This window comes from Arvicola amphibius, chromosome 10, assembly GCF_903992535.2.
Source record: "Arvicola amphibius chromosome 10, mArvAmp1.2, whole genome shotgun sequence".
NCBI lineage: Eukaryota > Metazoa > Chordata > Mammalia > Rodentia > Cricetidae > Arvicola > Arvicola amphibius.
In genome coordinates, this window is record NC_052056.1 from 121,479,446 (window position 1) to 121,495,842 (window position 16,397).

Sequence of the window (16,397 nt, forward strand, 5' to 3'; positions counted from 1 at the left end):
AGCTTTACCCAAGGTAGGAAGAACAAGCACAAAGCTGGCTTTCTGTTCTGGATAAAAAGGAAAAGAGAGTTTAGTATTCTCGAATATTTAGACCCTGTAGCACAGGAGAAAGATTAGTGTTGAGCATCACACCTCCGCTAATTTCTAAATTTAAAAAAAATAACTGAATTATTTTTGAAGATTTACAGTGTAATAAGTTACTCTTTTCACATTTACTTGTCCTGTATGTGACTGTGTGTACTCGTAGCACAAACCCAAATGTTAGAGTCCATGTGGGTCGTGGATCACTATGGAACTCACATCTTCTGAATGATGACTTTCCCTTCTCAAATCCAAGACTGCATGAAGTTCCAACCAAGACCCTCTGAAATATCAGTGCATTTAGTGATACATCATATATAGGAAAATCCTGTTGCAATGCCTTGCATGTAAAAGGTACTTAATAAATGCAAGTTACTTAATCTAAAAATAAAAATAAAAAAGAAGTTTCTGTTTGCAGGCATCGCTGTAACATGGGAGGTTCACCCTCAGTCTCTGGTTGTGTCTGAGTTCCATCACGGCTGTTTTTACAAATATTCTTGTTCTGTACTCTCTAAATGCAAATTCAAGGTCTGTGTAGGGGGGGAAGAAGTGTCGTTGCAGTCTGAAATCCTAAAAATCATGTTCAGCCCCTCCGTGTTAGCCCAGAAGCCCCTTAGATGCCAGCAGGAATGCCATGCTGTCCATCTTGGGATATCACACAGTTCATCTTGGTCCTTCCGAGAACACAGAATCACCTCCCTCTGTCCCATCATGATACTTCCTGCCAGGGTCCCCCAAAGGCTCCAAGAGCCTGCCAAGACTGGTGAGGGAGTAGCCTCCCGGAGCTGGAAGGAGCCTTGTGCCTCTCTGACGTCTCCATGCTGGCTTTCCCCCCACAGGTTTTCCAATGCCTTTTCTTACTACGGCTTGGTTCTGCTCACCACGGAACTCTTCCAGGCAGGAGATGTCTGCAGCAGTGAGTATCCCTTCCCTCCCCCTCTACTGTCCCCCACCCCACATGAACACAGCCACATTCTCTCCCCTGCAAGGTGTTGCCATCATCACTATGGCATGAATTCCAAGTTCCCAAGACTCAGGGCAACTTCGTGATGATGGAGATGACACGTGCACAGTCCCACCTGAAGTCAGGGCTCGAGCGCTGAAGCTGGCAGCATTTGCTGAGAAACTGAGATGTCACTGGTCAGTCTCACTTAAGGAAAGAGCAATCTGTCTGTACTGAAGGGGTGTCATGGAAATGTTCATCTCTGCCAAGAGACCTGAGGAGAATGCATTCTAAAAGCTAATGGGGCACGCCCACTTAGCATGTGTGGCATCCTGGGTTCATTCCCCACCACCAAAATGACTAACTAAATAAATGAACATAAAGATCCATCTTTTTTTGAGACAGGGTTTCTCTGTGTATCTCTGGCTGTCCTAGAACTCAGTCTGTAGACCAGGCTGGCTTCAAACTCACAGAGACCTGCCTGCCTCTGCTCCCATGAGTGCTGGAATTAAAGGTGGGCACTACCACCACCAGGCTTTTTTTTTTAAGGCAGAGGCAAGCCTCAAACTCACAAGGCTCTTGCCTCAGCCTCCTAAGTACTAGATTGAGGGCATGCACACCACACTTGGATAAATGCTGGGTTATGGGGATGTACCACCATGCTTAGTTCCCTTGTAGACTTTTTATTGTTTAGGTAAGGTCTCACTATATAGCCCTAGCTAGCCTGGAACTCTCTCTACATTGACCAGGCTGACCTCAAACTCACAGAGATCCACCTGTCTCTACCTCCCAATGCTGGTATCAAAGGTGTGCGCCACCACACACAGCCTCCTACTGGGCTTTTCAGAACAGTCGTAGAGCTGAGCAGTGGTGGCAACACTCCTTTAACCTCAGCACTCAGGAGGCACAGGCAGGTGGAGCTCTGAGCTCAAGGCCAGCCTGGTCTACAGAGTGAGTTCCAGGATAGCCAGGGCTACCCAGAGAAATCCTATCTCAAAAAAGAAAAGAAGGAAGGAAGGAAGAAAAGGAAGGAAGGAAGAAAGAAAGAAAGAAAGAAAGAAAGAAAGAAGAAAGAGACGGTGAAAGCTGTTGTGAAATTGGAGAAAACCGTGTCTACAAAGCCGAATGCATTAAGTTTCCATGAGTCTCCCTGGGTTCGATTCTGTCCCTTAGACTAGCGCTCCATTTGGTACAGGGAGACACCTCACAGAGGAGCAACAGTTACCCCACAGGTGTGACAAGGAAAGGGCTGGATAGCTCAACAATAGGTTGGGGTGTCCCGGAACCCTCCCAGAGCTGCAGCTTCCGTCACTAGTGGCCTTTAAGGCAAGGACGGCACAGAGCCAAAACAGTCTTTCCAAATCATCCCCGCCCATGAAGGGGCCAAAACCCAATTCCCGGTTCTATGCATGTGATCCTGGGCAGTGGTCAATGTGCCCTTCTCCCCTGAGAACAAGGCCAGAGCTCCATCCCTGGGCTTCCTGCATCCTAGGCAAGGATCTACCGGCGGATCCACACCCCCACCCCGGGAACTTTGACGCGATGCCAGTGCCATTTAAACCCTCTCAAGACCAGTTTAATCACATGGATGAGGATCACGCATTAGTCAGGTTTAAAAGCTCCCCAGGGAATTGTATTTTGAAGCAGGAATCACCAGACAAATTAAAGAGAAATATGCACGTGCAGGTGGCCGCCTTTCGGTTGGTTCTATCTGAAGGCAATGCTAGGATTCTGACATTGGGAAAAAACCAAGTTTCTTCAGGGTTTCCTTGTAAAACCTAAGGGGCCATGGGTGACAGTTTCATATGCTGGGTGCTGGGAGGGGACCCCAGTGCCCTCAGCAAGCCCTGAGGTGCTGGGTTCAGTCTGTCCAGCATGATTGATTAAATTATTCATTCATTACAGGTCTTAGATGATAAAGCCTCATAGTAACTGGGGGTGTTATTGAGAAACTAAGCTCTGTAGATGCACCCCCAACTGCAGATGTGGTTTTGGGGGGTTGGTACTGACTGAGCAGAGGGGACAGTCCTCAGACAGTGGACATTGAGCACTGAGAGAAGGCAGAGTTTGGGGGCCTTTTCTGTCAAGAGCTACGTGGAAGATGTTTCCAGAGCTACACAATTCTGCCATACCTAGCGGCCCTGCACAAGAAGTGCATGCATATGCATGCATGTGTGCATGTGCATGTGTGTGCGTGCGTGCATGTGTGTATGTGTGTGTGTAAATATTTTTTTTTTGCTGGGGTAAACCAGCAAGGATCCAGTTATGAATGACAGTAGGAGAGACGGCGGCTAGGTCTTTGGAGAGTAGCAGTCTGGGAGTCCTTTTCAGAGGCCAGGTAAAGCCTGATCTTGTCCGTGCTGCACGGTATTTCAGGATGATTTGGTGTGATATGAAAGCTGGGGTGTGTTAAGGACCCTGGTACGTATCCCAAGCTAGTATGAGGTTCTCAAGAGAGAGAGGGCTGCATCCACACGGGGGGGCTTTTAGATAGCTCATTTTATGGGCCAACTTTTTGGGAGTGGGGGGGTTATTCAGCAGTTAAGGTGTGAGAGGAGAAAGGATGAGACTCCTAAGACTGGCCAGGACTTCCCTGAAGAAACTGTAATCCCTGTGGGGTTTCCCTGAAGAGGCCTTAATCTCTGTAGGTTTTCCCCATACACCATGGTGTGGTGGGAGCAGGCATTCTGGGGAGGCTAAGTACATGGAGGGGGTCATTATCACGTGGCAGAAATCAACAGTCGCCCTAGTGGATGCTGCCTGCTTGAGCAGGGTCTGAGGTAACGCAGCTGCTCTGGGATCGCATTAATGGCTAAGCAGTCTACCTCTCCCCTATGCTTCCACAGCCTACCCCAAATAGGAGAAAGTGCATAAAAATTCACCAGTGTGTGGAAGTAGGGTGCACAGGGGTTCTCTCCTGAGCCTGTCTCCCCGCTCTTTCTGTGCTGTCTCAGATCCAAACCTCTGCAAACCCCAACCCCTGGAGACTGGAAATGTTTTTGTTATTGTTTCATAAAGACAGTGTTTCTCTGAGTAGCCCGGACTGTCCCAGAACTCGTTCTGTAGATGAGGCTAGCCTAGAACTCATAGAGATCCCCCTGCGTCTGCTCCCAAGTGCTGGGATTAAAGGTGTACACTGCCACCATCTGGCAAGACTGTAAATTTTTACAGTCGGTTACCCAGCCCAATATTCACAGGCAAGAAGGAATGTACCAAGTTTTTTCTTTTGGATCACTAACCAGCTCCCAAATCATGACACAGAACTTATTATTAGTTATGAATTCTGGGCCTTAGCTTATGCTTATTTCTGGCTAGCTTTTCTTTTTCTTTAACTCAAATTGACCTGTTTCTCTTCATCCACGCTTTGACTCAGGGCTTTTTACCTTTATTTCTGCATATCCTACTCCATACCTGCTGGCTGGCCCTAGCTGTCTCCCTCATTTTCTCCCTCATTCTCTCTTCTTCCTCTTGTTCCCTTAGATTTCTCCTCCTAGTTAATTCTGGCTGCCTGCCAGCACCACCCATCCCTCTTCTGCCTAGCTGTTGGCTGTTCAGCTTTTCATTAGACCAATCAGGTGCCTTAGGCAGGCAAGGAGAAACAAATGCAACACATCTTTACATAATTAAACAAATGCAGCATAAGCAAAGGTAACAGACCTTTGCACAGTTAAATATTTCACAGCATAAACAAACGTTAACACATCTTTATATCATTAAACAAATGCAGCATAAACAAAGGTAACACATCTTTACACAGTTAAAGTCATTTCCACAACAAAGGGCTAGGGTGCAGGAAGCTGTGGTACAAGATTGTGGGACCATCTCTGCTCCTCTATCCCCACCCTAGTCTCCAGCCGGAAGAAGGCAGTGGAAGCCAAATGCAGCTTGGCCTGTGAGTACCTGAGCAAGGAGGATTACATGGACCTACTGTGGACCACCCTGTCTGAGTTCCCAGGTGAGGCTGGGCAGGAAAGCCTACCATCTGTTTAGGACTTAAAAAGAAAAAAAAAAAACAGGCCTTGAGTGTTTCCCCAGGCCTTTACTACACATTACAAACACTGGTGACTGGCCTGAGAGTCTGGCCCTACCTGAAGGCTAACAAGTCAGGTTGCCTAGCATCAAGCATTCTGTTAAAAGGGCAAGGCTCCTGGGCTATTGGAGCAAGCAGCCACACCCTGTCACAAGAACCCTACTGCAATTCTGCACTGCAGCAAGGGTCAAATACTGATGGCAGGGCCCACTGCCCCAGTTTGCACCCATGATAAGGAAGGCCCAGGTGGAAGAGCTGCAGCGCAGGTATAAGGGACTCTCTTCCCCGTTATGACAATGAAGTACCTGAGGTTATGTCCTTTATAAAGAAGTGTAGTTAGACTGGACGGTGGTGGCATATGCCTTTGATTTCAGTACTCAGGAGGATCTCTGTGAGTTCAAGGTCAGCATGATCTACAGAGCGAGTTCTAGGACAGGCTCCAAAGCTACAGAGAAATCCTGCCTCGAAAAACCGAAAAAAAAGAAGAAAGAAAAGAAAGAAATGGATGGGGTAGTGTGCCAGCATAACCAGAGCCTCCCAGAGGATGGTAGGAGCCCTGTAGTAAGAGCCCATGAGAGGAGAGACAAGAAGCAGAGACAAGGCCACACCCACCTTTCATTACCTCTTGACATCACTGCACTGAGGGCCAAGCTCCCAACACATGATTCCTCAAACCATGACCCACTCAAACCATGTCCAAACCACAGCCAAGGAAGCTCAAGCTCAGGATGCACGGGACTTTATAACTGGCTTCCAGAACCTTCAGCCATTGCTCCAGAGGGGACAGTGTCCTTACCCTCTAAGGCTGTTGGTTGTATAAACGATCTTGTAATGACGTCAGAAGATGCCCACGATCATTCTGGCTCCTACAGCTTTCCATTTCCCACCACCATTGCATTCTGCTCAGCAAAGACCAAGCAGAGTCCTCAGGACACCATCTTTAACTGGTGCTTTCCCGGGTCAGCTCCACAGACAACACCTTGAGCCTGTACCCTTGTCCCGAGGCCTTTTAAGAAATTGGCTTAAGACACTGAATGTCCCATTGCTGGCAGAGCTCAGACCTGTGCCCCACGCTGACTCTTTTTTTTTTTTTAAGGATTGATTGGTTTATTATATATACAGTGTTCTGTCTGTATGCCTGCAGGCCAAAAGAGAGCACAGATCTCATTACAGATGGCTGTGAGCTACCATGTGGTTGCTGGGAATTGAACTCAGGACCTCTGGAAAGAGCAGCCAGTGCTCTTAACCACTGAGCCATCTCTCCAGTCGTCCCCCCACACCCCGACTCTATCATTCTCCTAAAACGTCTCCCCCCAGTTGCATTAGGAAATGAGAGTGACAGCTCAGAAACTTGAGTTCAGTTATCTATTGCCATCACCTCCCCACTCTGAAATGTGGAATCTTCTTGTTTGGTTGGGTTCCTAACACATATTGCCCTCCTAGAATAGATCCTGACACTCAATAAGCAATAATTAACTAAATATGAAAAATGGGGCTTATGATAGCATTTTTTTATTTTTATTATTTTTTTACTTTTCTGAGACAGGTTCATAGTCCTGGCTAGCCTGGAACTCACTGTGTAAACCAGGCTGGCCTCAAGTCACAGAGATCATCCTGCCTCTGCCTCCTGAGTGCTCTGATTAAAGGCAGCCACTGGCATTTGTTTTAGAAGATTCTTTTAATGACTAATAGATACAGAAGTACTTTCTCAAAATATGACTACATAGTAATAATAAATAGTACATAATACAGTAATCTCAAGCACTATGCTGTACGGCCTCTATGGAGGTCGGCACATCATTGTACTAGTCCCATTTCTAGATAAAGAAACCAAGGCTCAGGGAAGATGGGCTCCTGGATATATGGCAGGTTAGAATAAACAAGAGTCCTTTGAACCCAACTAGGTGTGCATCCAAGCCTGGATGTTCTGCTGTCTGATTACAGCGGATGCCATCATTCAGGTTCCCGCAATGCCTGTATCAGTTGCCTCTTTGCTTTTAGAAACATCACCCTTTTCCTTAGAAACTTGAAACAGTACATACTTGTCTCCTGGTTGCTGTGACTTCCCAGGTCCCCTGCTTCACTGACTCTAACAAAGATGCAGCAGGCATTGGTCTGGAGTCTGCTGTGTTGTCTAAAAGCTTGGCTGGGATAGAACTGGGGTTCGTGGACTCAGCTCGGCTGGTCCACTCTGAGGGGTGGAAGACAACATAGGGTGGGTGATTAGGAACCACTTGAGAAACTGCCTACCATGTCCCTGCTCTCCTGGTAGGCGTCCTTGTGACTTTGTGGGTCATTGACCGCCTGGGCCGCAAGAAGACCATGGCCTTGTGTTTCCTCGTCTTCTCCCTCTGCAGCCTCCTACTCTTCGTCTGCATTGGAAGGTGGGTATCAGGGGAACCCCAGCCCCTCACCAGGACTCAGGCTCATGGTGCTTCATGACGGTCAGATGGGTGGGCTCATGGTCAAAGCCTCTGTGGTGCAGCAGGGGACCATGTGTCTCAGTGTTATTTCTCTGAACTTCAAGTTTAGAGTTCCCATGTGTCTTGGTCAGTGTTCTATTGCAGTGATGTGACATCATGATCACAGCAACTCTTAGAAATGAAAACATTTCAGTGGGGCTGGCTTGCAGTTTAGTTCAGAGGTTTAGTCCATTATCATCATGGCAAGAAACAATGATGGCATGCAGACAGACATGGTGTTGGAGAAGCAGCTGAGAGTTTTACATTGGCTCTGTAGACAGCAGGAAGAGAGAGAGACGCTGGGCCTGACTTGGGCTTTGAAAACTCACAGCCCACCCCTAGAGACACACTTCTTTCAACACAGCCACACCTCCCAATCCTTCTCAAGTAGCGCCACACCCTGGTGACTATGCATTCAAATCTATGAGCCTATGGGGGCTGTTCTCATTCAAACTCCCTCACCATGATGATCCCAAACAAGAGTACAGTGTGGCCACAGAAGCTGTGCATGCTTTAAAGTGATTGGTTTGATGGAAATAGACCTTGTTTCAAACACACCCTGCTGAAGATACATTCTCTAGTTTTCCAACTCCTAAGAGCCCCTGAATATAGACGTGCCCCAGACCAATCCCGACAAGGAACCAGTGGACCACAGGATCGGGGAGAGATGGGGCTTAGACTCTGATGGGTTGGTAGTCTGGATCATCAAGGAGAACCACAGAGCCAACAGTTAGGGAGCTGGAATGCCCTAAGAATGCCAGATACAGTCCTGCTAGAACCCAAGGCCTCACGAATGCTAGGCAAGGGCTCTATCACTGAGACTTAGTCCTGGATTTCAGCCACTCAGACCGTTTCCCCACTCCGTCCCCATCCATAGCGGGGTTGCTGGATGGAGAGCAGGGCACTGTAAGTGCAAGCTTTAGTGCAGCACTCAGAGGTGCTGGGTGGGGCACCTTTGCCAGTTCAGTGCCGATTCTTCCTGAGAAGGTGGATCGTGCGGTGAGAATGAGACAGGAAAGGCCTCACCTGCTGTCTTCTCCTCCCCAGAAATGTGCTCACCCTCCTACTCTTCATTGCAAGAGCATTTATTTCTGGAGGCTTCCAAGCAGCCTACGTTTACACACCTGAGGTAGGAGCAGTGCCTGAGAGTGGGATGTACCCTGGGGGTGTTGTTGACCAGAATGTCCATTATTCTTAGGTCTGGGTGGCCCCTGTGGCCCCTCATCACTTCCACTTACTTCACAATCACTCTTTTTTTCTGCTCGTCCAATTTTTAAGCTCAGTGTAAGAACTCCAGAGGTTTCCCAAGTGTGTAGAGCCAAGCCCGCATCCCCCCTTCCTGGAGATAACCTTCTGCAGTGTTTGTGAGCTGGGCATGCAGCTCAGTACTGAAGTGTTTGCCTTTCTTACTCAAGGCCCTGGATTTGAGCCCCAGTACAAAAAAAAAAAAAAAAAAAGAAAAGAAAAAAAGTTAAAAAAAAACTCTTTAAGTTCTCTAAGCCTAGCTAAACTTCAGTCAGTTGGCTATTGGTGACTGTGAATAGTTAATTGAATAGGTGATGACCTTGACCTATCCAAGTGATAGGTTTCTGTATTGAAAACTCAGCCTGGGAGAGGGAGAGATGGTTCAGTGATTAACAGCACAAACTGGTCTTCCAAAGGCCGAGGGTTTGGTTCCCAGCATCCACATTGGGCAGCTCACAACTGCCTATAACTCCAGCTGCAGGGGTTCTGATGGCCTTTTCTGGCCTCTAGGGGTACACACACACACACACACACACACACACACACACACACACACACGGCATGCATCCATTTAAACACACACGAAGACAACAAAATAAGAAACAAACAAAATTAGTATAGAAAACCAGACACAGGTATGGTAGAGCCAACAGCTTTTCCAACGGAATAAAGCCATTCAAGACAGAACACGTAGAAGTGTCTCGGGGTGCCATCCACTAGCTCGGGAGGAGCAGAAGGCACATGTGGTATAGCTAAAATAAGCGCAGGTCGGCACCTACAAGAAAGCAGCCATTGCCGAGTTCAGCTTGGAACTCTTGAAGCTCTCCAGCAGAGAAAAAGAGAACTGTAACAGTAACCCCTTTATTCATTTTATATTGATTGCAGCCATTGCTAGACACCTATATGTAATCAGTAATTATGCATGTGTATTGTGTATTATATATGGTCCAGTGCTCTCTACTGAACTGCATGGCCTTTTCCACTGTACTGGGATAGAATCCAGGGCCTCACCATGCCAGGCAAGCACTCTGTGTACATCCCACCACTCACCCTTGCTAACTAGAAAACCCAACTGCCGAATACCTGCCGGTAGTGAAAAACAATGTGGGAAGTGGGATCCTGCCCACAGCCACCCTCGTGCTCTCGGCCTTGGGTGAAGCTTCTGCCTCCTTTGCCCATTCCCATCCTGCCCAAGGGCGCTAGTCCCATCTGTCCTGAGTGGGAGGGGTAAGGGATTTCAGCATTCCTCCTAATGTTTGCTGACAGACATGCTGACATTTCAGGTGTACCCCACGGCGACGAGGGCACTGGGCCTGGGCACCTGCAGCGGCATGGCAAGAGTGGGTGCTCTCATTACTCCGTTCATTGCTCAGGCAAGTGTTGCCCCAACTACAGATCCAGGGGGTGGCCAGCTGTGCCCTATGGAGTGGACAGCATTTCCCAGCAACCCACCCCAGGGGGGAAGATCCTCAGAAGGATTAAGGACCCAAGGCCATTGGACAGGGACTCAGACAAGCCTGGGACAGAATTCAGCTTTTCCCAGTGCAGAAATCCCTGCGAGTACCAGAGGATTTGGTCCAGAATAATTTGGTCCCAGCTACTTTGGGGAGGCTGAGGTGGGAGGAGGGCTTGAGAGCAGAGTTTGGGGCCAAAGGAACAGTGGGATATTGACTCAAGGAACAAACAACAGATGCTAGTTTGCTCCAGATGTCTTCCTTTCTGAATTGGCTGATTTGGGTGAGTTACCAAACTTGGCAACTCAGGGTGCCACTAAACATGGATGTCCATGTCTGAACATCCATTTTAAAGAGTAGGTCACATCATTAACTTTAATTACCTGAAAGATAAATTGGGCCGGTGAGATGGCTCAGCAGTAGAGATGCTTATCACCAAGTCTGATGGCTTGTTTAATACCTGGGACCTACAAGGCAAAAGGAGAGTCAGCTTCCATAGGTTGTCCTCTGAGCTCATATTTGTGCTGTGCACACACGCGCACACACACACACACACACACACACACACACACATATACCCCCACACACAAATATTAGGGCAGCAATGTTAGGTCTTGGGGGAAGGAGAAGGGAATGGGGTAGACTCAAAAGAATGGCCCAGTGTCAGGTGTCCTCCAGACAGGAGCTATAATAATTCTGCCAGCAGACAGGCTGCGTGGCACAGCAAGTGTCTGCGACAAGAGGCTTCAGTCCCACCAGATGAATCTGGGTCCAAGAGAGGGGAAAGTTCTGGACTGTAAGGAAGTAGGCTTAGTTAATATGAGTTCTATATGCCTGCAGTCAGGTTGCCTCTGATTCCCAGGAGGAGGTGAGGATTGGCCTGTCTCTGAGAGCCGCGAGGGGGTCTCTCTTAGAAGCCTGCAGGGACTGAATAGCTCCTGTAGCAGCTGAATGCGGCCTACCAGTTCTTTGTAGCAGCCAGCCAAGTGGGGGTGGGGGGAAGAAACTGCAGAGGGGTGGAGCTGGGTCTCCAAAGGCCTTCCCAATAACATTCTAACGTAATTTGTTGGCATTAATATATTTGTAATGCCACGTACCCCTACTTTGTCTACAGTGTCATTGCCCCTCAGATTCCTGTATCCATTAGGGACACCACCAGCCCCTAGTAAACATCAGTCTGCTCCCTGTCTGCAGATTTTCCTGTCCTGGGTAGTTCAGAAATTGGGATGCTGGCATCTATTTCAGCATCGTTGTCCCTTTACACGTCACTTCTAATGTCACCAGAGTTGTCAGGGCCAAACCCTGGATCCTGGAAATCCTAATGAGCAGTCTCAATGCACCAACTGGAGAGATGGAAAGTTAAGAAAAGCTGAGGTTCATTTTCACCGTGGTCACATTGGGAAGAGGAACCAATGAAGGGGTTCAGCGGCCTCCGCCAAGTCCATCGTCAAGGTCCCAATGTGAAACTTCGAGTTTAGCAGAGGACAAAAGAGAGGTTTACGTAGCTAGTGGTCCTGATCACGCTGTGGTCCTCCCCATCACTGACCAGTCGTCGTCTCTGCTCCAGCCTGCAAGGTCTAGCAAATCCTCAGAACTCAGAGAGCTCTTCCTGACAGAAGAGACAGGCTCCTTCTGACCAGCACCAGGTTCCAGGCTCCCTCCCCCCTTCTGGCACTAGACCCCTGGAGCAATCCCAATTCTGGGGGGCCATTGTCTCAAAGTAGTCTGAGAGCTGAAGGGGGGGCCACACATGCCTCTTTAGGATGTTTTAACTCTATGCCATGTCCTCAGCGACAGAGAACTCAGCTCCACACTGTCTGTGGTCTGACATATGTCATCAGACTGGGTGTTGATTCTTTTTGGTTGGTTTTGGTTTTTGACCCAGAGTCTTACACCGACTTACACCCAGACTTACACTAACTTAGATTCCGGATTCTCTTGCCTCTGCTTTCCTGGGTGCTGGGATTAAAGGCGTGCATCACCACTGCCAGGCCAGTGGAGAGAATCTTAAGCCTGACAGATCTGACCTCAGATCCCAGCTCTATCCTCACTATTATATAAGATTGAATATGTTCCTTAGGCTGTGTGTTTGTTGAGAGATGTCTTATTCTGACCCCAGGCTGGCCTTGACTTTAAGCGATCCTCCTCCCCCAGCCTCTCAGTGCTAGGATTAGAAGTGTGTGTCATTAGTGACTTGGTGACTTGTATGACTTGGTGGCTTGTCTATGCTCTTGAGCCTCTGTCTCCTGTCTGTAAAATGGGGATGAAGTACTCGGCTTGCCATCAGTCATACGGCCTTACTGTTGCTCTGAGACAGTCTTTTTTTAAATTGATTTTTATTGAGCTCTACATTTTTCTCTGTTCCCATCCCTGCCTCTCCCCTCCCTTTCAACCCTCTCCCAGGGTCCCCATGCTCCCAATTTACTCAGGAGATCTTGTCTTTTTCTACTTCCCATGTAGATTAGATCCATGTATGTCTCTCTTAGGGTCCTCTTTGTTGTCTAGGTTCTCTGGGATTGTGATTTGTAGGCTGGTTTCCTTTGCTTTATGTTTAAAAACCACTTATGAGTGAGTACATGTGATAATTGTCTTTCTGGGTTTGGGTTACCTCACTCAAAATGATGTTTTCTAGCTCCATCCATTTGCCTGCAAAATTCAAGATGTCGTTATTTTTTTCTGCTGTGTAGTACTCCATTGTGTAAATGTACCACATTTTCCTTATTCATTCTTCGATTGAGGCGCATTTAGGTTGTTTCCAGGTTTTGGCTATGACAAACAAAGCTGCTATGAACATAGTTGAGCACATGTCCTTGTGGCACGGTTGAGCATCCTAGGATATATACCCAAAAGTGGTATTGCTGGGGCTTGAGGAAGGTTGTTTCTTAATTTTATGAGAAATCACCACACTGACATTCAGAGGGGTTGTACCAGATTGTATTCCCACCAGCAATGCAGAAGTGTTCCCTTTTTCCCACAACCTCTCCAGCATAAGTTGCCATGAGTATTTTTGATCTTGGCCATTCTTACAGACATAAGATGGAATCTCTGAGCCATTCTAATCTATCTCCATCTCCCTCCCTAGGTGATGCTGGAATCTTCTGTGTACCTGACCTTGGCTGTCTACAGTGGCTGCTGCCTCTTAGCTGCTGTGGCCTCCTGCTTTTTGCCCATCGAGACCAAAGGCCGAGGACTACAGGAGTCTAGCCACCGGGAGTGGGGCCAGGAGATGGTTGGTCGAGGGACCAGCAATGCAGATGTCCCCAGGTCGAACTCTGGCTCTCAGGAATAATGACCCTGGGAGCTGAGTTGGTCTTGAGGTTAGGGAGCTGGCAGAGCCCAGCCGGGCCACTTATGGTCACTGCCGACATCAAGAACTTACCCAAGAGGGTGATGTGGACCGACAGGGTTTTGCGTCTTCACTGTGTTTGGCCATGTTCGTCAAGAGTAACCCATCCCGGGAAGTTGGGTTGGCATTCGCTCCAGGGGCTTCTCTGTGGTGGGGGAAGGATCTGCATGGGGAAACTGCTACTGTGGGAGGGTCCCAGGAAGCTCAGGGCCAGCCGAGCAGATGTCATATAGTTATCCAGTCACACACTTGGAGAGCCACTGCCCACCCAAAGATACAGTCCAGGCCCAGACCCCTGTGACACCTGCCATTTTGTCCAGTAGGTATCTTCTGCACCCTGGCCCCAGGCTTTCTTTGGAATTAAGGTGAGCTAGTGTCTGGCTTAAGCAGCTTTTCTGGAGCCAGAAACACCCTCTGCTTCCTTGCCTGGGCCCCTCTAGATGTCTCTCCAGGGCTTTCCAGGTGGAAACTAGCAGATGAATGTGCATTTGAATTTGAGCCAAGCAGCCTCCACCTGGCCCCCTCCCTCTGGAGTTGCCGTCCCTGGCTGCAGAGGGTCTTGATGAGCTTCTGAGGAGAAGAACTGGGTGCTTACCGGGCGATAACCTCAGAAAGCTGTTACCCCATTCCCCGACCTGGAAACTGGAGACTGAGGCCTAGCTGAGGGGAAACTCAAGCCCAAAGCCAGAGTCTGCTGAAACAGTGAAGGATTTTCTGAGTTCTCTGCTTTGGCTCCCTCCTCAGCCCAACGAATGGCGAGTTCTGGTTTACTCAGGCTTCAGGGCTGTGCTGTGTACAGATGGCTACACAGACTGAGGGATCTCCAGGGGGAAGCACCCACAGCAGACCCACTCTGTCTTGGGACCAGGAGCCCGTTGCCCCTTCCGGGCCTGCCTCCGCATTCACTCATGGCCCCTCTGTCAAGAGCAGCCCTGGCCCTACAGAGGTGGGTCCTGGGAGGACACCCTGGCACAAGGTTCAGAAAAGTCCTTGTCAGAGGGGAGGGGAAGCCATTTTCTTGGCCTCAGGAAGAAGGACCAGAGGTAGATCTCAGCAGTCCTTGTATACTCCCAGATTCCGGAACCCACGAGCCTTCCCCTGAGATTCAGGGAGGAAACACACGGAGGGAGGAAGGAAGCTTACAGGCCCCACCAAAGGCCAGAGGAGACCGTCCTACCGCCTGACGCACACAGGAAGCAGTCATTGTGCGTTGTGCATTCATCTTATTAAAATGTTGGTGACAGACATTACAGGGCCTCAGTCTGGTCGTTGGGGACGGTGTTCCAGTGACAGCTCACTCCAAAGTTGGCGGACATGGTCCATTCAGGGAAGTGCTTTGACTCAATCTCCTCTCCTATGAGATGCAGTCACCAGGTAAGTTTGGTGGAGACAGCACTGTTAATGAGAAGAAGACACAGTGGCCTCTTCGTGGGGACAGGTTGGTGCCCACCCCCTTAACCCCGTGCTGGCATTCACATTTTAATTTATTATTGTTGTTATTGATATTTGAGACAGATTTTCCCAGTGTAGTCCAAGCTAGCCCACTTCCTCCTGTCTCAGACTCCCTAGGGCACCACCACTGCCCAGCTCAGTCACATTTTCTTGAATTTTTAAATTTCTCGTAGTTATTTTTGGGCAGCTCAGCTGTCCGAAGTAACAAGCAGTTTTTACTTTGCTTCCTTTCCTCTCCCTCTCCCCCCTCCCTCCAGCTGGTCAATTTCACTTCTTCATCCTCAAATAACCCAGCTCCCGTGGAGAGGAAGCTGGGGTTGCAGCAAGAGTTCTCCAGGGCTACAGTGGAGAGTGTTGTAGCTCCTACCCAAAGAACAACAATTAACCCTTGAAGTGACTTCAAGTTTAAAGTGAAGTACACACCTGGAATCCCAAGGGAGGGGGAAGTAAAAGGGTCAGAAGTTCAAGGTTATCCTCAGCCACTTAGTGAGCTTGAGGCCAGCCTGAGCTTCACGAGACCTCCTCAAAAACAAAACACTCAGACATGCACGCATGCAGATGCACACACACACACACACACACACAGAGAGAGAGAGAGAGAGAGAGAGAGAGAGACAGAGACAGAGACAGAGACAGAGTCACAGAGAGAAATTTATTCTGCTTTACCTGGGCAGCATGATTCCACACTAATACCTGACAAACAGAAGCAGGAAGATTGTGAGTTTGAGTCCAGCCTTGCCTATGCAGACCTCCTGACTTAAGACCTCTCCCCCCGTGACACACAACACCAAATAAATGGAATAAACTTTAAAAAAAAATCAGTATTCTGAGCAGGGCAGAGATCTGTCACAAAGCCTCTGTGCCTCAGAACCCGCCAGACCTTAAGCAGAAGGCTGGGGGAGCTAATTTTAATTAATCTGTTTGTTAGTGGGAATGTCATCTCTTTCTCTCCATATGAGAAATTATTTCAGAAAATGACAAAAGGTGTTGCTGGTGGGATGACTCCGTAAGTGAGTGCCTGATGCCCGGAATTCGATCCCTGGAACCTACAGGGCATAAGGAGAGAACTAAGTGCTATGGGCTGACCTCTGACCCCAGCACATCATGACCGTGACTGCTCACACTCACATACATGGACATAATAGATTAACAAACATAAAGATTATGTACACTTCTCTCTCTGATTTCAGGTCTCGAGGATGGGGTTCTGCTCAGTAGTGGTGCACTCACCTTGCACGCTCAAGGTCCTGAGTTGTACCCTCCCCTTCTTTTCCCTGCCCCCCCCACATGTACAACCTCTATTAAGTCTCCTCATGACCGTAGAGATGGCCTTCACATGGTGAGAATGGGAGGAAAGCATGTCAAGGATCAACCCTGAAGAGAG

The 16,397-nt window shown here is 48.6% G+C and overlaps 1 protein-coding gene across 1 annotated transcript in view; it reads left to right on the forward strand.

The window, feature by feature from the left end:
- The window catches only part of LOC119824426 (SV2 related protein), a 46,380-nt gene extending 32,800 nt beyond the window's left edge, over positions 1 to 13,580 (forward strand). The window contains exons 11-16 of the mRNA XM_042055864.1: positions 921 to 997; positions 4,872 to 4,979; positions 7,327 to 7,438; positions 8,564 to 8,645; positions 10,045 to 10,134; positions 13,298 to 13,580. Of these exons, the coding sequence (XP_041911798.1) occupies positions 921 to 997; positions 4,872 to 4,979; positions 7,327 to 7,438; positions 8,564 to 8,645; positions 10,045 to 10,134; positions 13,298 to 13,504 (676 nt within the window). The 3' untranslated portion in view covers positions 13,505 to 13,580. The remainder of the gene's footprint in view (positions 1 to 920; positions 998 to 4,871; positions 4,980 to 7,326; positions 7,439 to 8,563; positions 8,646 to 10,044; positions 10,135 to 13,297) is intronic.
- Positions 13,581 to 16,397: the final 2,817 nt, after the last annotated feature.